General features: G+C 46.8%; 1 protein-coding gene across 4 annotated transcripts in view; it reads left to right on the forward strand.

Annotated features, from left to right (window-relative positions):
• Positions 1-9,489: 9,489 nt before the first annotated feature.
• Positions 9,490-27,487, forward strand: part of bub1bb (BUB1 mitotic checkpoint serine/threonine kinase Bb) — an 89,467-nt gene continuing 71,469 nt past the window's right edge. For 2 of the 4 annotated variants that reach the window (XM_069917125.1, XM_069917126.1), the window contains exons 1-5: positions 13,123-13,150; positions 18,539-18,703; positions 21,659-21,718; positions 23,359-23,503; positions 24,743-24,939. In XM_069917125.1, coding sequence (XP_069773226.1) covers positions 13,125-13,150; positions 18,539-18,703; positions 21,659-21,718; positions 23,359-23,503; positions 24,743-24,939 — 593 coding nt within the window. In that variant the 5' untranslated portion in view covers positions 13,123-13,124. The other 2 variants (XM_069917127.1, XM_069917128.1) reach the window with 2 other exon arrangements.

Consider the following 27,487-nt stretch of genomic DNA (forward strand, 5'->3'; position numbering starts at 1 on the left):
GCTCAGTAGTGGAGAGGGTCAAGAACTTCAAATTCATTGGTGTCAACATCTATGAGGATCTGCCCAATAGCTTCAACGTTGATGCAATCATAAAGAAGGCTCACCAGCGGCTATACTTTGTGGGGTGTCTGAGGCAGTTCAATGTGTCACTGAAGACTCTCGTAAACTTCTACAGTGTTCGGTGGAGAGCATTCTGGCTGGTTGCTACTCAGCTTCCATTGGGGAAAAGGAACAGGAGCCTAAAGATGAGCACTCACTGGCACAAGGACAGCTTCTTCCCCGCTGTCATCAGATTCCTGAATAATCAATGAACCAAAGACACTACCTTACTTTTTGTGCACTATAATTTTTAATAGTAATGTCATTAGATGGTTATAATATGTATGTTTGCACTATGATGCTGTCACAAAACACCGAATTTCATGACTTGTCGGGTTTTACTGGATAATCAGATAATGATTCAACTTGAACTTCATTGTTCTAAAGAGAAAAGCCTAATTCGGTCAACTTTACTTCAAGAGAAATGCTCTCTGATCCAGGTAACATCCTTGTAAATTTCCTCTGCACCTTCTAAAGTTTCTACATCTTTCTTATAATGAGGCAACCAGAACTGAACGTGATACTCCAAGTGTGATCTAACCAGAGTTTTATAAAGCTGAGACCTTACCTCTTGACTCTTGAACTCAATCCCTCAATTTCCTAATTAATGAACTTTCACACATCATACACCTTTTTAACCACCCAATCAACTTGTGTGCAAACTTTGAGGGATCTGTTGGCTTGGACCCCAAAATCCCCCTATTCCTCCACCCTGTTAAGAATCTCCCATTAACTACGTACTCTGCCTTCAAGTTCAACTTTCCAAAGTGCATCACCTCACACTTACCCAGAATGAACTTTGTCTGTCACTTTTCTGCCCAATTCCATATCCTACACAACCTCCATCCTTTGCATCATCTGCACTATTGATCCATGCCTTCACTTCTTCATCCATGTCATTTATGAAAATCACAAGTTGGGCCAAAGGGGCTGTTTCCATGCTGTCATGACTCTAGCAGTGGTCCCAGAACAGATCTCTGTGGAGCATCACGAGTCACTGTTTGTGCTATAAAAACTAACCTTTGAAAGCAAAGAGGCAAAAAGGAAGATAATTTTCTTCAAAACTTGGCATATTTTAAAAATTCCAATGACTAAAATGTGAAACAATGAGACACCTTATAGTTAATATGTAGAAAGATTGTTTTTAGCAGTAATGAGCACATCCTATCATTACCACCCAAATCCAGCAGCTTCAGATTTTTCATTTAGTTAGGCAGTAATTCAAAGAGTCCAGCTACTTTTGCAAAGGAATTCAGAGAGGAACTTCAAGACAGGTGAATTTAAATAACAACATTGGAGATGCACTAGGCATGCAGTGAGCAAGAGAACCACGCAGAGTCAAAACTGAGTTGAACCAACTAACTTTAATAGAACTCTCGCACATGCTCAAATCCCTTGGAACCTGATGATGTTTGTGACTCCCGGGAACTTTATAACGTCAGCCACCAAGCTGTGGGCTTGCTTCGCACCAAGAGCTCTCACAGCTAGATCTGCCACGGACTTGCCTGTGACTCCATGAGATGGTTCTCTTGTGGCGTGGTGAGCCGGGGTTGGCCAGTGGACATAACCCCCTCCCCAGCTAGAACCAGCGTTAGGAGGTGTGGCCAACACCTCTTGGATGGCTGACTTAGTCGGCATGGGGGTGGCAGACACAAGGTTTTCCAGGTCTAGGTGCGCCAGCTTGAGGCAGTCAATGTTGAAGGTCTCCTCATGACTAGTCACGTCCAGGATGCATGTGGTTCAATTCTGATGCACAACCTTGTATGGGCCCTTGTACAACTGCTGGAGTGAAGCCAAGTGCATGCTCCTGCTGATGAAGACATAGTCGCAGTCCTGGAGGTCCTTGGGGACAAAGGAAAGTTTTGGGCTCTAGCACGAGGTTGGGACAGGAGTCAGTGTTCCTACCTTCTCTCTAATGTGAGCACTGCTGCGGGTGTCTTCTGTACCATGGGCCGCTGGCACTAACTCGCTTGGAACCATCAGTGAGGCGCCGTTCCCAACTCTGCCAAAGACATGGCTAAGGCTTCTTTGAGAGCTGTGCAGATGCCAAGAAGCACCCATGGGAACTCATCCACCCAATCCAGGCTTCGGAGGTGCACCATCAGGGCCGACCAGGTACCAGTGGAAACGCTCTACCAGACAGTTGGACTGCAGATGGTAAGCCGTGGTGTGGTGCAGCTGGGTCTGAAGTAGCTGTGCCAGTGCCGACCATAGGCTGGACATGAACTGTGACCTCCACCCCTCGCACCTGTCTGAGGTGATGTTGGCAGGCAGCCAAAACATGCAACCCAGCTTGCAACGAGGGTTATGGCGCAGAACTCCATGGATGTTTGAGTGAGCAGTATGGTTTCTGGCCACCTGGTGAACCTGTCGACCATAGTGTACAGGTACCTTGCCCCCCAGGAGACCAGCAGCGAACCAACAATGTCCACATGGACGTGCTCAAATCTTCTGTGCGTCAGCTGGAAGGGACGAAGAGGGGCTTTCACGTGCCTTGGGACTTTGGAGTTCTGGGAATATATGCATGTCGTGGTCCAGTGCCCAACCTGCTTCAGCAAATCTATCTGCCACCAGTTGGATGGTTGCCCAAATGGATGGGTGGGCTAAACCAGGTAGTGCATCAAAAACGTGACACCTCCAAGTGGCTAGAACAATGGGCCGGGGTTGGCCAGTGGACACGTCAGAGGAGCTTGCAGACTATTGGGCTGATGGGATGTCCTCAAGTTGCTGCAGTGTGGTAGGTGGCATAGTCCAATCCTTGGGAAAGGGAATGCACCAAGTGGATGGAGGATCAAGATAGTGTGTCAGCCACGACGTCATTTCTCCCAGAGATGTGTTTGATGGTGGTGGTATACTCAGAGATGTATGACATGTGGTGTTGCTGCTGTGCCAAACGTGGATCCAACACTTTGGTAAATGTGAAGGTGAGGGGGTTTGTGGTCTGTGAGAAGACTGTGAACTCCTGCCCCTCCAAGAAATATGGAAAGTGCCAGATGGCGAGGTAGAGGGCTAGTAGCTTCCTGTCAAAGGTGCTGTATTTCAGCTCCGGGGTCACAGGTGGCGGATGAAGAATGCGAGTAGTTCCCACTGACACTCAATTAGTTGTTCCAGCATGCTGCTAAATGATGAGTTAGAAGCATCAACCATGGATGTACCAGGTGGGTGGCATTTGCAAGGGCATCCTTGGCCTGCTTGAAAGCCACTGCTGACTCTGGTCCCAGGTGATTTCTTTGACCTTGCCGAACATCAGGCTGAACAAGGGTCGCATGATTCGGGCCAATGACAGTAGGAATCGGTAGTTGTGGTGGTACACCACTGGACTACTGCAGGAGGAATCCTCTTTACCTGCAGGAGAGTAAAGGGGACAGAACTACAGCTGGCCGGTTGTCAATCAGTTGACCTGAATGGATCAAGCCCCACCTGGTTGGGTGTCAATCACCCTCCGGGATGTAAGCCGGCCTCCGAAGTCTCTCAGAGTTACTGCAGCTACAGCCAGCCTGCCTCTGTGGAAATCTTTGTGGATTAAAGCCTGTTGTACAGTCTGAAGTGCCAGTTGATGAAGTAAACAAAGATGATGTGGTCAAACAATAATCATGGCTTTTATTAGCAGAAACTCATGGTACAGTAATGAAAGACAATAGATGCATATACAGTTATATCCAAGGGAAGTGTCCTTAACAGTAGAGATAATGCACAGCCGATGTTAGTACAGCAAGGCTCGCCAGAGGGGGGGAGACAGGCAGCTTGGCAGACATTCACCACACAGTCAACCTTGTGTGTGTCTGATTCTAATAGCGCACAAAAGTAGTAAAAGTTGATCATGCCTACGAACTCCTGTAGGCCCTTGACTGTACTGGACCTAGAAAACTGGCATATGGCCTCGAGTTTTGCTGGCAAGGGAACTGTTCCATGCCGGTTGATGTGGTGCCAAAGGAAATCAATGGCCAACAGCCCGAACTGACACTTCACAGGGTTGATTGCCAGACCATATTCACTCAGACCGTGGCAGAGTTGGCGCAGGTGCGTCAAATGCTCTTGGTGTGAGCGGCTGGTGATCATCCAGGTCCAAGCCATGCCCCACTGAGCCCATGAGCCGCTGGAACATCTGTGCCGAGTTTTTGATTTCAAAAGGCAAGAACTCAAATAGGCTGAACGGGGTGTCAAGGGCCATCTTGGGGTCATCGGGAATCTGGTGATTTCTGCGGACCAGGTCGACCTTGGACAAAGTGCGTACCCCATGCAAATTGGCCGCAAGGTCTTGAATGTGGTGGCATCATTGATTCTTCTATAGTCGCTGCATGGCCTTCATCTTCCAGCTGATGAGGGCACCATGTGTAGTGGAGAGGCCCACGGGTTTTCTGAGCACCAGATGATCCCCATCTCCTCAATTTTCCTGAACTCTTCCTTGGCGAGGTGGAGTTTGATGGGTGGGAGCCTGTGTGCCCGGACACGTAGTGGTGGTCATTGAGTGGGAATGTGGCGCTGTACACTATGCTTATGGGCTTCTGATAATAATGTTCGGGAACTCCGGTGGTTCTCTGGCAAATTTGTTGCCTGACAAAGTCCTAGAGTCCAGGTGTGGGGCCAGTAACTTGGTTTCACCAAGTGAGAAGGTCTGGAAGATCTTGCCATTCACTAGGTGCTGTACTTTGAGGTCTACTAGGAGGAATTGCACCCGAAAGAAATTTGCACCCAATAAAGGCTGTGACACTGCTGCCAGTATAAACGACCGGGTGAAATGCCTGGAACCAAACTGTAGTGGGATGGTTCGTGTGCCATACCTGCAAATAGTGCTGTTGTTGGCAGCGGAGAGCACTGATACAGACTTCATAGTGCGTGTGTCGTGGCTTGGGGGCGGTGGTAAAGATGTAAACTTCCACCCCTGTGCCTATGAGGAACTTTCGCCCGAAGTGTCGGTCGCATAAGTAAAGGAGGCTATCACGGAAACCAGCTGCAGTAGCCATTAGTGTTGGATGAGCCCAGTGTTTCCTGGAAAAGGACAGGGTGGGCAGCAATGGTGGGCTCCTGAACCCCACTTTTGGTGGTAAAAACACCAATAGTCTGAATTGGGGTCGCTCCCTGCTGCAGGCCTCACCAGCTTCATTGGTGGCATTGGGAAGGCCTGGGCCTTAGGGTGTGATGCAGCAACTTGGTCGATGGAGGCCCCACCATGCTGCTTGATGTGCCACAGGATATCTGCATGGGCACTACTTTGTGTGGGTCATTGAAATCATTGTCAGCGACGAGGAGACAGATTTTCTCTGGCATCTGGTTGAATGCTAGCACCACCATCTCGTTCATTAAGGCTGATAGTGCACAGTCACCTAGACCGTCCATGTGGAGCAACTGTACTGTGTGCTCACAGTGAGTGGCCAAAAGTATGACTCAGGAGCGCCTTGATTGTTTCATAACTATCAACAACTGGTGGCTGGTGTAGGAAGTCGATGATGCAGTCTACTATTTCCTGGTTGAGTGAACCAACCACATAGTAGTACTTTGTGGCATCCCCGATGATTTGCCTGACCTGGAATCGGGCTTCAGCCTGTTCAAACCAGATCTGCGGCTGCAAGGTCCAGAAAGTCGGGAATTTCAGTGAAAGTGCATTCTGCATACTTGGGTCAGTCATTGTTGAGTCCAAATGCCATTTGAACCACTGGGGTCACCAATGTAGTCGCACTGGGCACACAATGAGTGAAAGACCACGGAGAGTCGAAAGTGAGTTGAACTAAGTGACTTTAATAGAATTCTCACATGCACTTAAATCCCTTGGAACCTGATGACATTTGTGGCTCCTGGGACCTTTGTGACATCAGCTGCCAGGCTGTGGGCTTGCCCAGCACCCAGAGTGCTCACAGTCAGATTTGCCATGGACTTGCCCACGATCCCGTGACCCAGTTCACCTTTTGTGTGGGTGGTGAGCGCCATAACTTCCCCATTGTGTGATGTTGTTAGGTTGCTTGCGCATATTAAAAGCAACTGGCGTCATTAGCTTCTTCATTATTGCAATAGGAAATTATGGCTCAATGTGAACTAGTTCCAAATAATTTCATTTGTAATGCAAAGGTGTTCATTATGACAAAAAAGATTCACAGTTCCTCCTTTCCCACAAACAAATGAACCTGTCAAATGAAGTTACATTTCTTTGAAAAATAAAGTAAAATATCCCTGTGTCTATTGAGGTTTACCTCAATATCCGAATTGTGTTTTACCCTTTTGTCTTCAGGCAGTGCATATAGAAGCATAACATAAAGGGGAACATAAAGTATGGTCATTATCATCAAACCAGCAATCATTAGTATCTCACAAACATTTGGCAATATATTCTTTATTTAAGTAAAATTGATACAACAATGCTTTTTATAACAGAAAAACTCTTGTTTGAATGAAATAGCAACTCATTAAAACCCTCAGAAGAAATTCATAGCAATGAGAAAAATGTTGAGGTATACCCAGCTTTACAAAAATAGAGCGCTCGTATGAAACCTTTTGTAAGTCAAAATGGCATAAAGCAAAGACCCATTCACTACTATTGGAGTCTATTTTCATAAAAGCCAAAACACATTCAAATTTCTTTAGCGAACACAGGTTTCTTTGTAAAAGTGAATTTTCGTAAAATGAGTATTCATAAAGCGGAGTATGCCTGTACTTAGAAAGCCTTTCTGTCCATCAGGATTTGCCACCTCTTTGAAACAACTATGCAACTCCTACCAATCATGTATTCTTTCCCAACACCCCTAAAAAATTTTCTCTGATTTGTATTTATCATATTTTTAAAAAATGAAACTTCTTACTGAACCAGGACCATTAATAAATGTTTTAAATGAGAGATTTGGATGAAGTAGAGAGGTGAACTTTCAAATAGCATTTAGCTTTTTGGGAAAAGCAATTAAATCAACAAATTACCAGGCTGAGCAACATAAAACTAGGACATTCAGCCCATTGTTTCTTGCTGACTTTCAGCAAAGCAATCCTCTCAGTTCCACTCCTTCATTAAAACTTGGGACCCTGGAGCTCTTAGGCTGCAGAGTTAACTGCAATACCATCCTTCCACCTCAGGTTCATCAACAGCATTGGATGCAGTCAATGTGGACAGTCAGGAACACATAGTCATAGTTCCAGGACCTTTAGTCAAATCAAGTTTATTATCATCCGATTGTACAAGTACAACCCAATGTTCTCCGATCCTCAGTGCAAAAACAAGCACACACCAAAACATAATACAAATGATGCATATGCTGTATTTATGAATATATAAAAAATATTGTTTAATAAATAGTAGAGTCTCAGATGGTTTGTGTACACAATTAATACATTCATTTAGCAGTCTCACTGCTATGGGAAAAACCTGTTTCTTAGCCTGGTGGTTCTGGTACTGATACTCCTGTATCTCCTTCCCAACAGGAGCAGCTGAAAGATGCTGTGTGCAGGGTGGAAGGGGTCCTCAATGATTTTGCAAGCCCTCTTCAAACAATGATAAATCATTTCAATTTGGGGAATAAGGGTGGTGGGGGAGGGAGACCCCAGAGATTCTCTCTGCCACTCTTATGGTCCTGTGAGATTGACCTCCGATCCAATTTTCCACAGCAACCATATCACACTGTGATGCAGCCAGCCAGGATGCTCTCAATAGAATTCCTGTAGAATGTTGATAGCTGGTGGCCGGTAGCCTTGCCCGCTTCAGTCTGGACAGGGAGTGCAGTTGCTTTTGCGCCTTCCTGACAAGTGAGAAGATGTTTGTAAGCGGACTCCAAAGAACTTGGTACTCTCCACTCTACCTAGCTATTAATGTGTAGTGGAAGATGGTTGTCCCTGGTCCTCCTGAAGTTCACATTCATTTCCTTTGTCTTGTTAATGTTGAGACTTAGTTTGTTATTCTCGCACCATTCCACAATATTTTCCAGTTCTTTTTTGTAGGGTGACTCATCATTGTTGGTGATGAGGCCAACAACTGTCATGTCATCTGCAAACTTGATGACACTGTTGGAGCTAGATCTGGAGATGCAGTCGTGGGTCAGTAGCGTGAACAGGAGCGGGCTGAGCACATAGCCCTGAGGTGCGCCATTTCTCAGCATGATGTTCTGCTGCCGACCTTGACAGACTGCGGTCTTTCTGTTAGGAACACCAGAATGCAGTTATGCAAAGGGGCGATGCATTCTGGTGAGGACAGTTTCTCCACCAGCCTCTGAGGAATGATAGGGTGACGGCCCCTTGCAGTCCCTTCAGGGTGCTTCACAAAATGAAGGACGAATGCGACGATCCAGCAGGCTGCACGAGACCCTCAACACTGCCCTCCAACTAAAGGAGTCTAACTGGCCTATCAAGTAAAGCACCATTCAGTACTGAAGGGGTTTTGCCCACGCCCCTCAGTTTGAGAATAAAAGCAGGACTGTGAGCCCAATAAAGCAGGGATTTGTGTCATTCTGTCTGAGTTAACATGCATTCGGTTATAACTTCTCCTGTGCTTATAGGCTCCGCAGAGCCATAGCTACAGTAGTATTAAATGCAAGCTGAAGTGAGTGAACGTCCATGAAGCCAGACATACAAGGTGTTATCTCCAGGTGGGTCAGGACAGAGTGGAGGGATAGGTTAGAGCATCATCAGTGGAACAGTTCCATTTCTTGACAGATTGTGCTCTCAATGTCCTCTTGCGTCCGGCTGTAAACTCCAAACCACGTTGACACAATCCATTTGTTCGGTGTTTTTCACAACCTTGGGGTGCTCCAAAAGGTGTTTCTAGCCAACACAGTACAGTCAATGTCATAAAACTCAGGAAGCACACGAGTCATTTTGCCCACCCATTCAAGCTTCCAAGAAGAGCAAATAAGCCCGTGAAACCGTTGCAGTTGCAGTTGAGGCATAACTTTTTCCTCAACCATCAAAACCGAACCTTGATCCACAAGACGGCACCTCAGCACAGAATGATATTCAAAGCACTGGACTGTAATGAGACATAATAGCACTTCCTGGGGAGGGGAGGGGGGGGGGGGGGGGGAGAACTGTCACCATCTGAATCACAGTTGAGATTTGTCTTTTGAAGGTGTTCGCTCAACTCCGACTCGTTCCCTGACAAGCGCCACTCGACGGGGAGAAGTACCTGCTCGTCCACCAACTCCCAGATCAGTAGCTCGGAAACCACACCGAGCCGACGACTTGGCGCGAGGCGACCGCGACCTCGCCCTCGAACCAACCCAGAAGGTCGATGCCGGAATTTAAACCATTACTCCCAAACCTTTCGGCGGAAAGACTGTTCCCATCAGATATAATGCCGGCTGTGGAAGGCGATCGCGTCGTTTGCCTCCCTCCCTCCCTCCCGGCTGCGGTGACTGTTTGTTGGGGAGGTTTCCAATTGGCTAAGCGCTCACGTCGGGAACCAATGAGAGAGGAGGATAGGAAGCCGGCGGTTTGAATTCAAATGCGGGCAGGTGGTCCGTTCTGCGTGAGTCGAGGGAGCAGCTTCTCCCCGGGTAAGTGTCGGCGGCCGCCGCCGCCGCTTGGACCTGTATCCTAACTGGGCGAAAGGAGAGAGGGCTTCGCGAGTGATAATTAATCCAGTCCCCCTCCCCCCCCCCCTCCAATCTCTTCAGGTCGTCGGGCCTTCCGTTGATTTCTCTCGTCCTTTGTATGTGCGAGTTTAATGTCCCATGGATCACGGATCTGGTCGCCCCCCCCCCCCACCTTGGCTGCTGCAGCGGTCGCCCCCCCACCTTGGCTGCTGCAGCGGTCGCCCCCCCCCACCTTGGCTGCTGCAGCGGTCGCCCCCCCCCCCCACCTTGGCTGCTGCAGCGGTCGCCCCCCCCCACCTTGGCTGCTGCAGCGGTCGCCCCCCCCACCTTGGCTGCTGCAGCGGTCGCCCCCCCCACCTTGGCTGCTGCAGCGGTCGCCCCCCCCACCTTGGCTGCTGCAGCGGTCGCCCCCCCCACCTTGGCTGCTGCAGCGGTCGCCCCCCCCACCTTGGCTGCTGCAGCGGTCGCCCCCCCACCTTGGCTGCTGCAGCGGTCGCCCCCCCACCTTGGCTGCTGCAGCGGTCGCCCCCCCCACCTTGGCTGCTGCAGCGGTCGCCCCCCCCACCTTGGCTGCTGCAGCGGTCGCCCCCCCCCACCTTGGCTGCTGCAGCGGTCGCCCCCCCCACCTTGGCTGCTGCAGCGGTCGCCCCCCCCCACCTTGGCTGCTGCAGCGGTCGCCCCCCCCCACCTTGGCTGCTGCAGCGGTCGCCCCCCCCACCTTGGCTGCTGCAGCGGTCGCCCCCCCCCACCTTGGCTGCTGCAGCGGTCCCCCCCCACCCCACCTTGGCTGCTGCAGCGGTCGCCCCCCCCACCTTGGCTGCTGCAGCGGTCGCCCCCCCCCACCTTGGCTGCTGCAGCGGTCGGCCCCCCCACCTTGGCTGCTGCAGCGGTCGCCCCCCCCACCTTGGCTGCTGCAGCGGTCGCCCCCCCCACCTTGGCTGCTGCAGCGGTCGCCCCCCCCACCTTGGCTGCTGCAGCGGTCGCCCCCCCCCACCTTGGCTGCTGCAGCGGTCCCCCCCCACCCCACCTTGGCTGCTGCAGCGGTCCCCCCCCACCCCACCTTGGCTGCTGCAGCGGTCCCCCCCCACCCCACCTTGGCTGCTGCAGCGGTCGCCCCCCCACCCCACCTTGGCTGCTGCAGCGGTCGCCCCCCCCACCCCACCTTGGCTGCTGCAGCGGTCGCCCCCCCACCCCACCTTGGCTGCTGCAGCGGTCGCCCCCCCCACCCCACCTTGGCTGCTGCAGCGGTCGCCCCCCCCACCCCACCTTGGCTGCTGCAGCGGTCGCCCCCCCCACCCCACCTTGGCTGCTGCAGCGGTCGCCCCCCCACCCCACCTTGGCTGCTGCAGCGGTCGCCCCCCCACCCCACCTTGGCTGCTGCAGCGGTCGCCCCCCCACCCCACCTTGGCTGCTGCAGCGGTCGCCCCCCCACCCCACCTTGGCTGCTGCAGCGGTCGCCCCCCCACCCCACCTTGGCTGCTGCAGCGGTCGCCCCCCCACCCCACCTTGGCTGCTGCAGCGGTCGCCCCCCCACCCCACCTTGGCTGCTGCAGCGGTCGCCCCCCCACCCCACCTTGGCTGCTGCAGCGGTCGCCCCCCCACCCCACCTTGGCTGCTGCAGCGGTCGCCCCCCCACCCCACCTTGGCTGCTGCAGCGGTCGCCCCCCCACCCCACCTTGGCTGCTGCAGCGGTCGCCCCCCCACCCCACCTTGGCTGCTGCAGCGGTCGCCCCCCCACCCCACCTTGGCTGCTGCAGCGGTCGCCCCCCCACCCCACCTTGGCTGCTGCAGCGGTCGCCCCCCCACCCCACCTTGGCTGCTGCAGCGGTCGCCCCCCCACCCCACCTTGGCTGCTGCAGCGGTCGCCCCCCCACCCCACCTTGGCTGCTGCAGCGGTCGCCCCCCCACCCCACCTTGGCTGCTGCAGCGGTCGCCCCCCCACCCCACCTTGGCTGCTGCAGCGGTCGCCCCCCCCACCCCACCTTGGCTGCTGCAGCGGTCGCCCCCCCACCCCACCTTGGCTGCTGCAGCGGTCGCCCCCCCACCCCACCTTGGCTGCTGCAGCGGTCGCCCCCCCACCCCACCTTGGCTGCTGCAGCGGTCGCCCCCCCACCCCACCTTGGCTGCTGCAGCGGTCGCCCCCCCACCCCACCTTGGCTGCTGCAGCGGTCGCCCCCCCACCCCACCTTGGCTGCTGCAGCGGTCGCCCCCCCACCCCACCTTGGCTGCTGCAGCGGTCGCCCCCCCACCCCACCTTGGCTGCTGCAGCGGTCGCCCCCCCCACCCCACCTTGGCTGCTGCAGCGGTCGCCCCCCCACCCCACCTTGGCTGCTGCAGCGGTCGCCCCCCCCACCCCACCTTGGCTGCTGCAGCGGTCGCCCCCCCACCCCACCTTGGCTGCTGCAGCGGTCGCCCCCCCACCCCACCTTGGCTGCTGCAGCGGTCGCCCCCCCCCAACCTGGCTGCTGCAGCGGTCGCCGCCCCCCCCCCCACCCTGGCTGCTGCAGCGGTCGCCGCCCCCCCCCACCCTGGCTGCTGCAGCGGTCGCCCCCCCCACCCTGGCTGCTGCAGCGGTCGCCCCCCCCCCACCTTGGCTGCTGCAGCGGTCGCCGCCCCCCCCCACCTTGGCTGCTGCAGCGGTCGCCTCCCCCCACCTTGGCTGCTGCAGCGGTCGCCTCCCCCCACCTTGGCTGCTGCAGCGGTCGCCTCCCCCCACCTTGGCTGCTGCAGCGGTCGCCTCCCCCCACCTTGGCTGCTGCAGCGGTCGCCTCCCCCCACCTTGGCTGCTGCAGCGGTCGCCTCCCCCCACCTTGGCTGCTGCAGCGGTCGCCTCCCCCCACCTTGGCTGCTGCAGCGGTCGCCCCCCCCTACCCACCCACCCCACTATCCTGGTAACCCAAGGGGTGACCATAACAGTCCTCATTCATACTGCCAAGTAAAATGAGTTGATCCGGCCAATTTAGTGGATCTGTAGCGGGCAGTGTGAAAAGGTCCTACTAAGGGCGGGTAAAAATGTACTGAGCTCTAACTCTTGGAGGTGGAGAGAAAGTATCAGAGCCTGGCTGAGTTAACTCGTTAATCACTGATGGTGTGAATGGTCTACTCAGATTAACATTTGTGCTTGTGTCAGTCTGATAGTATTATAAATAATCTTGAGATGATATAAAACACAGGTATATTTCCGACTGTGGCTGGTGTGGAATATAACTGCAGTTGGTGTGGCTGGTGGAGCTGTGCTTTAATTCAACTCAAGATTACTAATGATACCTAATACAATGTAATGCTATGTAAATAGTTATACTCTATTGTTAAGCTGGTCTGAGGGTTTGTCCTAAATTGAATCATTTGAAGCCCACTGTGGTAGATTTTTCCCATGGTTTTTATACATTGAGCTTATGTGCGTTGTTTGTGTTATGATTTAATTCCCCTGTGAGTACATAATATGCCACTTGTGATGTCACTGGTGGAGGTGGGCCCCCCCCCCCTCCTAGATCCAAGAGATCCAGATGAACCAGGTAAATCATGGTCCAGTGTGAAGGGCTAACTGGGTACTGAAGTTTACCTGCTTCCTAGGAGGGTTGGGGTGTGAAAGGGGCTCACTCAGGGCTATGATTACTGCCCTGTGGCACTGACTTCCACCATTATGAAATGTTTTGTGCATCTGGTGATGGAAAGCATCGAAGTGCTCCTCCCAGTGACGTTGCACCCATTTCAATTCGTCTATAGAAGAAACCATTTCACAGATGATGTTGTAGTCTTGTCCCTTCATTCCATCCTGACCCATCTGGAGAACAATGCCTCGTACGCCAAACTGCTGTTCATTGACTTCAACTTGGCATTTAATGTGATCATTCTCCAGAGGCTGGTGGAGAAACTGTTCTTAATGGGAGTAAATACCCCTCTCTGTAACTGGATTTTGGGATTTCTAACAAAAAAACCCATAGTCTGTCCAGGTCGGTAGTTGGTTAAGTGAACTCCAGAGAACTTGGTACTCCCTGCTATTGAACTATTATAGTGCAGGGTGGTTGCCCCTGGTCCCTCTGAAGTCTTGTTCACATTGAGACATTGGTTGTTACTCTCGCCTCCTCATTGTTGATGAGGCCAACTAAAGATGCATCATCTACAAACCTGTTGACACCGTTGGAGCTGAATCTGGAGGTGCAGTTGAGTCCATATCATGAACAGCAGCAGGCTGAGCACATGTCCCTGAGTTGGGTGGCCATTTCCAAAATGGAGGACATGCAGGGCTAACGTGAGAGAACTCTCCCAGCAAAGGTTGGGGGTGGAGGGGTGGGGGAAAAGAGAAAGGAGGCACTTGTGTTGAATGCAGTGTCTCGCGGTCCATTGGCTGTGCACGGCCATGTTTCTTGCTTGGATACACAAGTCCCAGCTGGTGCATGCATGATGGATTGGAGTACCAGGGTCCACTAGTGTCACTTCTCCCTCCTTCTGATGGAAATAATACGAGTGGCACTAGCCCTAAGGTGCAACGGTGCTCAGTATGACTACGCTTGATGTTCTGCTACTGACCTGGACAGGCTATGTTCTTTTTGTTGGACTTCTCATTTGTTAGAGAAGACTGAAACGTGCAAGGCTACTGGCTACCATCCGGTCAACCTTCTTCAGGAGCTCCACCAAGAGTGTCCTGGCCGGCTGCATCCAGTGTGGTACAGTTGCTGCAGAGAAATGTATCCACAGGACCATAAGCGTGGCAGAAAGGATCACTGGAGTCTCCCTTCCCCCCCCCCCTCCCCCCGTCGACCTGTGATCGTTGTCTAAAGAGGGTGCGCAAAATCATGGAGGACCCCTACCATCCTGCACACAGCATCTTTCAACTGTTCCCATTGGGGAAGAGATACAGGAATATCAGAGCCAGCACCACCATACTGTGAAACAGCTTTTTCCCATGGGCAGTGTTGTGAATGATGAACAACCAAAGGAACTGCTCACTCTATCTGAGACTCTCCTATTTACAAAATTATATTTATTTGTACATATGAATACTAGTTGCACTAAGGACTGGAGAACGCTGTTTTGGGTTGTACTTGTGCAATCAGATGACAATAAATTTGACTTAACCTTGATAAATTAAAATGCAATGTGCAGGTGCACCTAAATTCTTCTTGTAGCAGCCTAAGTAATTTCCAAAGAGAATCCTGATGAGCTAGGACTTGTGCAATACACGAAGGTGCTAGAGAAACTCAGCAGGTCATGCAGCATCTCTAGAAAATATAGGGTAATACTACAACACCAATGTCTCTAAAGTAAACAAAGTTGGAATCTGGCATTTTCCTGTTCGGCTCCGAATCATGGGTCCTCTACCGGCATCACCTATGGCTCCTAGAACGCTTCCACCAGCGTTGTCTCCGCTTCATCCTCAAAATTCATTGGAGCGACTTCATCCCTAACATCGAAGTACTCGAGATGGCAGAGGCTGACAGCATCGAGTCCACGCTGCTGAAGATCCATCTGTGCTGGGTGGGTCACGTCTCCAGAATGGAGGACCATCGCCTTCCCAAGATCGTGTTATATGGCGAGCTCTCCACTGGCCACCGTGACAGAGGTGCACCAAAGAAGAGGTACAAGGACTGCCTAAAGAAATCTCTTGGTGCCTGCCACATTGACCACCGCCAGTGGGCTGATATCGCCTCAAACCGTGCCTCTTGGCGCCTCACAGTTTGGCGGGCAGCAACCTCCTTTGAAGAAGACCGCAGAGCCCACCTCACTGACAAAAGGCAAAGGAGGAAAAACCCCACACCCAACCCCAACCAACCAATTTTCCCCTGCAACCGTGTCTGCCTGTCCCGCATATGACTTGTCAGCCACAATCGAGCCTGCAGCTGACGTGGACTATTACCCCCTCCATAAATCTTTGTCCGCGAAGCCAAGCCAAAGAAACAGGCCTGAGAGCATTCATTTTAAGAAAATGGATACAATTGGTGGCCACCATTTCATGAATCCCCTCTGAATGTTTCCAGTGTTATTGACTCCTTACATTAACATGACTATTGCCTTCCATTCATGTTGCTCGACCCACTATGTTCCTCTAGCAATTGTTGTTTAATCTACAATACTTGGATTAACAGAATTTGACCCAGCAAAAGAATAGTGTTTTTTTCTCACCTCCTTATCTTTGATTATAATAGGTTATCAGATAAGTAATCAATCAGCAGCTCTGATTCAGGAAGTGCATATTTGGCAGAGTATTTACTTTGAGGTTTGTGTCCTGAAGAAGGGTTTTGACCTGACATGTTGACTATTTTCCTCCCTGATTTGATTCCTCTAGCATTTTTTTTTCTTTAGATTCCAATATGTTCAGTCTTGTGTCTCCACATGTGTGTGTTAGATGCGACTGGGCTGAAATTGTTTCTTCAATGTCACTTCCAAAATAGCATAATGCTCATTTGGGTGAGCAAGTTTGGTACAATTGCCCAGATCAATTGGCCAAAATTAACTGGTGGAAGAAAGCTGCTCGATTGCATTTGTGGAGGTAAAGGGTTATCAATGTTTCAGGCAGTGGCTCTGCATCAGCTGAGATTTTTTTTTTGCTGTTGTAACTAATGGAATCAATAAGGGAATAAATTTGTATTTTTTTTTCATGTAACACGGTTATCAAACAAAATTGGAACATGCAGTATTGAGGGTAGTATAGTGGTAAGGATAAGTTTGCAGATAGGAAGCAAATCAAGGATAAACAGGTCACTTTTAAATTGGGATGTTTGCAGGTTAATTCATGTTGGGATTAGAGCTGGAACCCACTTGTTCATTATCTGACATATTTCCAATTTTGGTACCCACCTTTGTATCAACAAAATGTGTGGAGAATGAACAGAAGCTTTAGGAAGGTATAAACTGGTGCAGCTGTGGAGTTGCTGCTTTGCAGCTCCGGTGACCTGGGTTTAATTATGACTGACTACAAGTCGAACTGCAAGAGGGGCTTAGGCAATTTCTGCCGGTGGCAAATCTGTCTGCCTTGCAGCAGGCAAAAAGAAATTTCATGTAATATGACACTTTTATTACTATGACAATAAATTGAATCTTGACCTGAGTTTGTGTGAATGAAGTTTGCTAATTCTCTTTGACTGTCAAGCACCCATTTGTACAAACCCTACTATAATTTCATTTTATCCTCCCCTTCATTTCTCATTAACTACACATTACCAGTGCTGCAGTTTCCTCCAGAGACATTATTGCTGAGTTTTTCCAGCATTTTTGTGTATTGCATTAAACCTCAGCATCTGCAGATTTTCTGGTTCATATTTTCAAAGGCATGGGTTGAGATCTTAATTGGCTGCTGTAAATTGCCCTTGATAAATAGGTGAACAGTAAAATCTGGGAGAATTGATAGGTGAACAATATAGTGGGTTCTTGATGACCAATGTGTTCTTGGTGAAGCAAAGGCTCTATTTATGTGCTGTATGACTTAAAAAGACAGAGAAAATTAGTGGGCAATGACACAGCAGGTGGAATATAATTTTGAAGTTGTCTATTTTGCTAGAAAATATAGTTTAAAAAAAAACTAGATCAAAATGTAGTATTCAGAAGGGCCTGGGTGTGCATTATATGAATCACATAAGTGTGCAGGTGACAGCAAGCAATCAGCCGGTATTTTGATTTTTATTGTAAGGAGTCTTGATGGAATTACATAGGGGTGTTGTGAGACTGGGCACTATTGTCCACATATTGTTTCCTGAGCTAATGAAAAACGTACTTGTAAAAAGTACAAAAAGGTGTACCAGATTTATTCTTGTAGGGTAGTGGGAGCATGGGAGGAATTTTGTTTTGAGAGAAGCAATTAAACAAACCATATCTGTGCTCTAGAGTTCAGAAAAAATAAGGGTTGATTTTGTTGGAATGCACCATTTTCTTGCAGGGTTTGATGAGAATGTTTTTAAGTTGTCAAAAACATGGGGTCATCATCTCAAAAAGGCACTGACCATTTAGGATTGAGATGAAAGGAATTCTTTTAACCAGGGGCAGTGAATCTATGCAGTATATAGACTTTGAATATTAAAGATGGGTATCATTTACATTTTTGGATGTTAAAGCAATCAAGGGATATACAGTTTTGTTGAGGGGGGGGGAGGAAAATGTGAGAAAATATCAGATTTTTTTGAATAGTGGAGCTAAATTACCTTGTTCTTAATTTTTTTAATATATGGCTGCCTGCTCACTACCAGTTGACTTCCACTTCTACAGGTTTGAACTTTGCAACATCAGACAGTGTTGGCATGTTGCACGTGTATCTGTGGCATAATTCTTTATTTTAATCACCTAAGTGACGCACACAGGCGCTGACGTAACTAAGCCTTCCCGGTCAGTCATTTGTTGTTTCATACTGCCATAAGGTGATTGGCAGGTAAATTGGTCAGGCTCTGAGAGTACTCCCTACCTAGGTCTCAGAGCCCAGTCTGACCTTTTCACGTCGTGGGATTCCTGGGTAAGTAATGAGTCAAATTGCCTGATTTATCCACTTTTTCACTGATGTGTGAAAAGGCCTATTGATTGGCTGTGTTCTTAAGAGGCAATGATGACTCATTGCATTTTTCCCCAAAAATATTCTTCTTTGAATTTAATATTTATGAAAGCTTGTTAATGTATATTAGTGTTCATGGGCTGGGCATCTGTAAACTGGAGAAGCCTTGAGACTCCCTGATTACACTGGGCAGTGAAGAATTTGCTTCCTGAATACTTTTGGGTGTATTTTGTGAATTTTTGGGCTGCTGATCACTAAAATCACCTTAAAATGTTGCAATCGCATACCTTTACTGTCACCTTTTTTTAAGTTTCCTGTCATATTTTAAGTCCACAAAACAAACTGATTTGGTCACTCCAAGCATGCCTGGACATGCATTCTGTGCAGGTGCTTTGTAAATGTTGTCTTAGGCCTGTGCATGCATGGATGGCATTTGAGGATGCTCTTTCTTCCTTTGCAGGGGTCTGCTTGTGAAAGTTGTGACTCTCAGAATGGCAGAAGCAGATTGGGAGCTGAGTAAGGAGAATGTTCAGCCTTTGAAGCAAGGCAGAGATGTGGGCACGCTTAAAGGTGTACTTGCACAGCATGAAGGCATCAGTCAGATCAGTATCCAAGAACAGAAGTTGTGAGTACTCCAGTTTGACATCTTGCAGGAATGTCTACTGTATACTTCCCGTGATAGCATTTTGGCATTTGACTTTTTTCATAGGCCTCAAGTGACTCTGACCTCTGTTACGAGCCGAGACGACTCCAAAATCCAGCAGCAACAGAAATTCACCAAGGCAATGGTTACTTAAACAAAGAATGTTTTTCATTTTCTTCACACATAATAATCAATATTTAACTTACTACTATAAACTTAACCCCCTTCTAATTCTAAGTGCACATGTAAGTAATGTGTGTTCAGGAAAGATCTGTTTCATTATTCAGTCATTTACTTTTCATTTCTCCAAGTTCATTGGTATTGGCAATTTTCCATACAGTGCACAGAATTTAACAATTATGATCTTCACTAAGCTCTTGTGCTTTAAATTGTTACCGCTCAGGAAGTCTTGTTGGTCTCAGAGAGACACACACAAACTGATCTCCTTCAGAGCCACTTCAGTGTCTTACTGAAGAAACTTGCCCTCTTTGTGGGTTTTTCAAAAAGATAATCTTTTCCAGATTACCACAAAGAGTTCTTTTTTCCCCCCCCCATTTCAGGAGAGCACGCAATAACCAGCCAAAGCCTCTTGTAATTGACTACAAGGCTTTAGAATAGGCAGAACTCAAAACCCATCTTGAAATGGGGTCTTGCAGCAGGTCTGCGAAACTTGCAGTCTTCAACACCAACTGCTGCAGTAAACTGACTGTCTCTCTCTCTCAGATTAATCAGTTTCTGAACCTGGACATCTGTTCACACATACTGTTTCTTTAAAGACAATAGTCCACTTCAATTCTACCTCATCAGTCCAATTAACATCTACTTGTAAAGTCTTCACAGGCACTCTTCATGGTTTCTGTAAAGTCAATGGCAGACATGAAGGCTACACCTGCACAGATTTTTGCATTCCAAATGAGATGTTTGTTTGTGAAGTGTGACCTAAACTAAACCCCCACAATCTATACCTTTTTAAAGATGCATTTTATCATAATTTTATTAACCCATTCCATAACACCTCGCAGTTTACAAGCTATTGTTTGGTCCCTCTGCTTCACTTGGGAAATGGTTACACCAATCTTGACCCACAAGCAGTTTAAAGTTTTGAAAAAAAAGTTTTGTATATTGTAAACTTGAAAAGATTGAAATATGATGTTAATGTAAACTCATTCATGGCAGTTAAAAATATATAATCTGCCCTGAAATTAGTAACCACACAAGTTAGTTTAGTTATCTTATTACAAAGATTTACAATATTTGAGTCTGTCTGCTCATAAGGAGAGGTACATATAAATTTCATTATACTAAACCAGAATGTGTGTAGTTTGATTAGGGTGAACACCATTACAGTAAAATTCCCCCATTATCTGGCACTCAATCAACTGACAAAAAAAATGAAGAAATAAAAAAGTGAAATAAATAATGTTTTAAATAAAGTTTAACATTGTAAAACTAAATGTTCTCTGAAGCAACCATTTAGCCAGCGGAGCACCCAAGACATGCCCCACCTGCAGCAGCTGTTTCAATAAAGTTGTATTTGAATAAAATGGGGGCACTCGGGATGCTCACTGCTGGGTCATCTCTCCTAAAATGTCTCCCTATCCCCGCCTGGTAACAGTCTTTATTAGTAAGGCTTTATCTGTAAATCTGGGTGGTGGGGGGTTAATTATAATGACAGTACAGTTAGTGTAGTGGCTAGTGCAACCATGTTACAGCACCAGTGAGTGGTGTTCAAATTTAAAGGCAGGTGCGCCAAGGGTCTAACTGGGACACTGACCTGGAGATGAATTGGGTTATGCTGAGGGTCTGACCGGGTGAAGAACTGATCGATGCCGCTGGGACGACTCTTCCTAATGTCTCTGTCTAGTTTATCTTTATTAATATTCAGTATATTAGTAAGGCTTTTCTTGTAAACTTGGTTGGGGGGGGTAGAAAGGTTAGTATGTTAGCAGCATGGTTGGCGTAGTGGTTAGTGCACCGCTGTTACATTGCCAGTGACTCAGGTTTAAATTTAAAGTGATTAAAGTGAACTTGACATAATTAAAGACTACAGTACTGATTTTTCATGTTACTTTACATTTTGCACTCTTTTTGTCTTTTATATTGTGTATTTGTAATGTATTAGTTAGGCATTGTAAAAGTGAGCTTCAGTCAACTGGAAAATCTGCATTTCCTGCACCTGTGAACCATGCTGGTGGCAGATAATGGGGATTTTACTGTGCTTGTACATCAATTTTTGAGATGTGCTGCCTTTTTTTGGCCACCAGCCTAGTCTTGAAGTATGTTTTTTGAGATGCATATTATTATGAAAAAAGTAATAATTTTCAAGTTATTCTGCGATGGAAATGAATGTTGCTTCAAAGAAGTGGTGTTTTGATTAACGACAGTCCAATTAATGTATTTTCACATTATGTAACTAATTGACGATTAGCTTACTTGAAGAATGCTTATGTTCAAATGTGTTTAATGATAAATGGGCTGTAATTTTTTAGGTATCAATCCACATTTCATTGTTGCAGTTATTTTATTTATAAGATTTAAATTTGAATTTTTTATTAAAGCATCTGTAAAGTTCTTTTTCTAAACGTGTGCATGATCCTGTACTTGGATTAAGTTTACTTTCAAATGCATTGCCAAGTCTGAATAGCATATAACACAAGTTCGGAGATGTTTCCAAATTTCTCTTTGGTGGTGTAATTTGTGGATTTGAAATATTTTCTTCAGCTATATTATAACACTACTTATCTCCTGCTCTGGAAAGTGGGTATGACTGCCTTAAAAGCTTTGATATCCCTCTGCAAAAAATAGTTTTCATTATCTGATGTTGCATAACTTTGCAGTTGCCATTACTGAACTTTTTAATGTTATCCATTGATATTAGCATGTATATTAGCACCACTAAGCTAATGCTATATGGCTCAAGCTGGGTTTTTTTTTCAGGGCCTTTGAAGCAGAAATCCGTTTTTATTCTGGTAATGACCCTCTAGATGTTTGGGATAGGTAAGTAGATTTAATCTTGTTTTTATGCTTGGTTTATTTCAGCTAGAAAAATCTATGAAATCAACATTAAGATTGTTTATTCTGGAATAGCAAGTGAGGAGGGTGAGGAAATGTGTACAAAACCACTTGGTTTGGCTGAAAGCAACCTAGACACATTTTAGCCTGAATAAAAGGTATTTGGTGTAAACTTAGTTATGGAAGTAAACCCCCATCCACAAAGTCATGAGGTAGAGGATCAATGGAACCTTGAATGTGTGGGTAAAAAATCTGCTTGTAGAAAGAAAGCAGAGAGTAGTAGTAGAAGGAAAGTATTTTGCCTGGAGGTCGGTGACTAGTGGAGTGCTGCAAGGATTTGTTCTGGGACCCCTGCTCTTTGTAATTTTTATAAATGGCTTGGACGAAGAGGTGGATGGATGGATCAGTAAGTTTGTGGATGGAACTGAAGGTTGTCGAAGATTACAATAAGATATCGACAGGATGCAGAGTTAGGCAGAAAAGTGGCAGATGGATTTCAATCCAGACAAGTGTGAGATGATGCATTTTGAAAAGGCAAACTAGAAGGCTGGGTACAGGGTTAATGGTCAGTTACTTGTGGATGAACAGGGGACATTGGGGTGCAAATCCATACATATATAAGGTCGCCACATAGGTTGATAGGATAGTTAAGAAGGCTTATGGGATGCTGGGCTTCATTAATGGGGAGATTGAGTTCAGTAGAGAAGTCATGTTGCAACTCTACAAATCTCTGGTAAGACTACACTTGGAAGGATGTGGAAGCTCTGGAGAGGGTGCAGAGGAGATGTACCAGGATCCTGCCTGGATTGGAAAACCGATCTTATGAGGCAAGGTTAGCAGAGCTGGGATTTTTCTCTTTAGAGTGTAGAAAGATGAGAGGAAACTTGATAGAGGTCTACAAGATTGAGAGGCATAGGTAGGGTGGACTGCCAGAACCTGTTTCCAGGGCAGGATCAGCAAACACCAGGGAACATGTGTACAAAGTTAAGGGAGGGAAGTTTAGGGGAGACATTGAGGTAAGTTTTTATTTTTTATATATACACACAGTTGTGGGTGCCTGGAATGCTTTGCCGGGGATGATGGAGGAGGTTGAAACAATGGGGGCATTTAAAAGACTTAGAGACATGGATGAAAAAAAAAATAGAGGGTTATGGGGTATGGAGAGTTTATTACTTATTTAGGAAAGAATATATGGGTGGGCACAACATCAAAGGCCGAACGATCTGTACTGTGCTCTATTGTTTGATGTTCTTGAGCAGGCGTAATCTGATTTAGGTGTTAAAATAATCAAGTACCTCTAGTTGTTCTTGAAGAAATATCTTACCAGATAGGTTAGCAACCAAGGAGCATGGACTTGTGATGGGCAAAACATTTTCTTGAAGATATCAAGTTGTGATTGGTGTTCCCATGAAATGTTCTTGAATTATTTATCACTACTTTCTCCACACTGAAATTTTGTACTTGGAAGGAGGACAAAAAAGTTAAAAGACTGTGGATAATTCTACCAAAGAAGAGCCTAATGAATCAAATGATTTGTCTGAAAGCATTTTGTGTAAATCTGATCTGCTGATACACTGATGTCTTTTATTGCACTGAATAATATTGGTTTATTTTTATTGAAACAGGTATATTAAATGGACTGAACAGATGTTTCCACATGGTGGAACAGATAGTAATCTCTCAGCACTCTTGGAGAGAAGTTTGGAACTCTTCCTAAGGAATAACCGATACTACAGAGATCCACGGTACCTTAGTCACTGGTTAAAGTTTGTAAGTGCATTTGTTACAGTCCTATGTTTTAAAATCTGTCCTTTTTACACCAGTAATGAATATTGTTTGCTCTTGTGATCAGCAAATGAGAGTTGGTAATATTTGGTGTATGAGGGATGATGCTAAAGGTGAGTTTAAGGATGTTTAGTTAGATTGGAGAAGTCAGAATTGAATCGTGTGATGGAGATCAGTAATTTCAGATTGAGATGTGGAAAAAGTGTCTTTAGATGGAGATGGTCAGGTGAAAAATTGTGACAATTCATATTGCATGTCAGCAGCCATAGGGATAATTGGGATTGATCTTTTATTTCTTGGGTTTAATTTTAATGTAAATTTACTCAGATCGAGTTGCTTTTGAATTGACCTAATCCTTAAATTTTTCTCCTTGCCGATGCTCATGTTGGCAGTGACTTGGGGGTTTAGTGGCCATTATGTACTACTAATCCTCTAATATATGAAATGTGTGAAGTTTGAATCAGAGTGTGGACAATGACCAAGTTTTTCTATTTAATTTTAAATGCCATTTTACCATAGATCACTTCAACAATCAGGGAACCTTTGCTACTTATGCCAAAGGTATTGCTCCTTTATAGTTATCTTTCTAAATTTATGGATGCCATGAGCAAGGCCAGTATTTGATACCTGTCCCTGCTGGCTCTCTGTTAACAGGATTGCTGCCAAAGCTCTGGTGCCATTAGGCAGTGAGATCCAGTGTTTCACTCCAACTGTAGTATAATTCCTAAATCAAAATGATTAATGTGGAGGGGAGTTCCACATGATGTTTCCATGTGCTTGCAGCTCTTGTCCTCCCCAAGTTTGGGATGTGCCATTAGGGTTCCCAGTGTATGTCACTGTTGCATTTTGAAGATGGTGGATACTGCAGTTGCCATATACTAATAGTGGATGGAGTGAAGATCCAGGTGGTCAATGGGGCATCAATAAAGAGGACTTACCTGGATGGTGTTAAGGTTTAAGTATTGGAGCAATGCCCATTGTGAAATATTCAGAATTATCTTTGAAAATAATTGAAGGGATTGTGCCACATTTTACAGAGCAAAGGAGTGGTCATAAAATGAGAATTGTATGCAGCCTACATGGCCTTGACTGAAAGGTGGTCAAGTGTCATAAGATCTTCCTTAGCTATGTGTATCATTGGTTTATTGATTATTTATACAATGGTTGATTTCCTATTACAAAATTAATTTCTTGACTTTTACAACTAAAATTAATCTCTTCTAGGTTGACCACTGTAGTGATCCACTGGAAGTTTTTGATTTCTTGAAGAGCAAAGGAATTGGTGAATTACATGCTGCTTTTTACATTGCCTGGGCCGAACGATACGAGATCCTAGGTAACCACAGAAAGGCAGAGGCCATATTGCAAGAAGGAATTCAGCTCCGGGCTGAACCTCTTGAGAAACTGCAGCATCATCACAGGTATCTGCTTATTGTTGTGCATCTTGGGCTTGAAAATTAAATTGATTGAATTGTGCTAGTAAAAAAACTTTGTTTTGCATGTTATCCAGGTAAGGTAACTTGTAATTGGGTACAGCAGAATGTGCAATAATAAAGCAGGAAATGCAGAGTACATGAAAAATATTTTTAAAACGAAGGGCATTGTCTTTTATCCAGGTTAATTTAAGCAACTGTTCTTCAATCTGGAGGTTTGTGTACTTTTTTTAAGTTTATTACCTCTGCCTTTCAGGAGGGAGAGTATGACCATGTCCTGTGATGATGGCAGCTTTCCCAAGACGGGAGGTATATGCAAGTTTGTGGGGGTGGGGTTTTCCCTGTGATGCTCTGATTTGCATTCATAACTCCCTTCAGTTTCTTGCAGACTTGGGTGAAGCAGTTTTTGTGCCAAACTGCATTTGTTAAGACACCTCGGGGGATGCGCCAAATTTCCTGAGTCTTTTCAACTCTTGGACATGATCTTTAGTCAAAATTAGTCACTTTTGATTCTTTAAAGTAGTCAGCAGATGTAGCTGTGAAGTGCCAGGTGATGAAGTAGACAAAGACGATGTGGTCAAACAATAATCATGGCTTTTATTAGCAGAAACTCATGGTACAATAATGAAAGACAATAGATGCATATACAGTTTTATCCAAGGGGAGTGTCCTTAACAGTAGAGATGATGCACAGCCAATGTTAGAACAGCAAGGCTCGCCAGAGGGGAGAGACAGGCAGCTTGACAGACATTCACCACAGTCTTTCCCCCCCCACCCCAAGCAGAAGAAGGGTTAAAATCAAAAGGACAGCTGCTAGGAAAGACTGAAGCAAGCGATACATGGATACCATGTTTGGCCTTGAGATACTCTAACAGCCAAAATATGCCAGTATCTAGCAAGCAATTGAAATATAATGAGATGTTCTATGAATATGTCAGCCTATCAGGTTGTTTATGAATTCTGGTGCTTCGTCTCAAAACAGGTGGCTCCTTTGCAACCTTGGGAACTGGTACAGGTCCTGGGTCAGTAGTGTGGGAAGGAATGACTTCTGGACCTGCTCCAGAATTGCCAGTGTGAGGCAGTGGAGCCTCAGCATGGCCATCTGAAAGCTGACTAGGGGGTCACAAGCTGGGGGGGCGAGTCCAACCTCTCAGGCTCACTCTGGGTGCGAGGAAGGGGCCAACCAGGCAAGGCCAGATCTCTTAGGGGTACAGTGTCAGTACTCCCGTCTGGGAATCTAACATGAGTGTAGTTGGGGTTAGTATGCAGTCGCTGAACTGGTTGGACTAGGGGGCCTGTTTTGCGTGCCCGAGCATGGCTCTTCAGCAGCACGGTTCCAGGCTCAGATAAACAGGCTGGCCAGTCCATCACAGTTCCTGATTTCCTAGGAGGTGTTTGATTTGTTGCAGACAACAATAAAGACCGAATAGAATGTAGTGCCTCAGGCAACACCTCCTGCCACCGGGTTACAGGGTAACCATAAGTTTTTAAAGCAAGATTAACAGTCTTCCAGACTGTAGCATTAGCCCTTTCAACTAGCCCATTGTAGCTCGTGGTGCAGCTGGTGGCAATTCCTTTGGATATCGATGGCTTGTAGTGAACTTACAAAAACTGTACAGGACAAGTGCAAAAGCCCTTAAAAGGTGTATGGGATTCTTTTCCTACTACTGCAGATGGGTTCGGGACTACGCCACAAAGGCACTCCCTCTGTTTGACACTAAATCTTTTCCTCTTTCTCCAATGGCCTTGAAGGGTTTTGAGAGAATTAAAGCTGATATTGCCAAAGCTGTACTCTCGTCCATTGACGAGGATGTCCCATTCCAGGTGGAAACTGATGCCTCAGATTGTGCCTTGGCAGGAACCCTTAATCAAAAGGGCAGACCTGTGGCATTCTTCTCTGGCATGTTACGCAGACCTGAACTTAAACATCCTGCCATTGAAGAATGGCAGAATGTAAACTGCAATACTTCAAAGCTGCAGAGGCCACTCTCATCAAGGCAACCTGACCTTTTGAGAGGATTAGCTTAGATTTTAAAGGGCTGTTCCCTTCCAACAACAAAAATGTATATTTCCTTACTGTAATTGACGAATATTCCAGGTTTCCTTTGCGATACCCTGACATCTTGTCAGCATTTGTTATTAAGTCACTTGACAGAATTTTTATCATTTTTGGTTTTCCCAATTACGTTCATACCGATAGAGGCTCAGCATTCATGAGTGCTGAACTGCAGTGAGCCCTGCTATGAAAAGGAATTGCCACAAGCCGTACCACGAGCTAAAACCCGCAGGGCAATGGGCAGGTTGAAAGGGCAAATGTTACAATCTGGAAGACTTAATCTTTTTTTAAAAAAAAAACACATGGTTACCCTGTAACCCAGTGGCAGGAGGTGCTGCCTGAGGCTCTACATTCTATTCAGTTTGCTGGATATCTCCGCAAATTTAAGGCTCTGTGGATGTAGCTGTCAGCACTCCCCGAGTCTATTAGACAATCAAGAGTCTCACCATTCACCTCCCCCTTTATAGTCGACCGTTCCAG

This window comes from Narcine bancroftii, chromosome 2 (assembly GCF_036971445.1).
Source record: "Narcine bancroftii isolate sNarBan1 chromosome 2, sNarBan1.hap1, whole genome shotgun sequence".
NCBI classification, from domain to species: Eukaryota; Metazoa; Chordata; class Chondrichthyes; order Torpediniformes; family Narcinidae; genus Narcine; species Narcine bancroftii.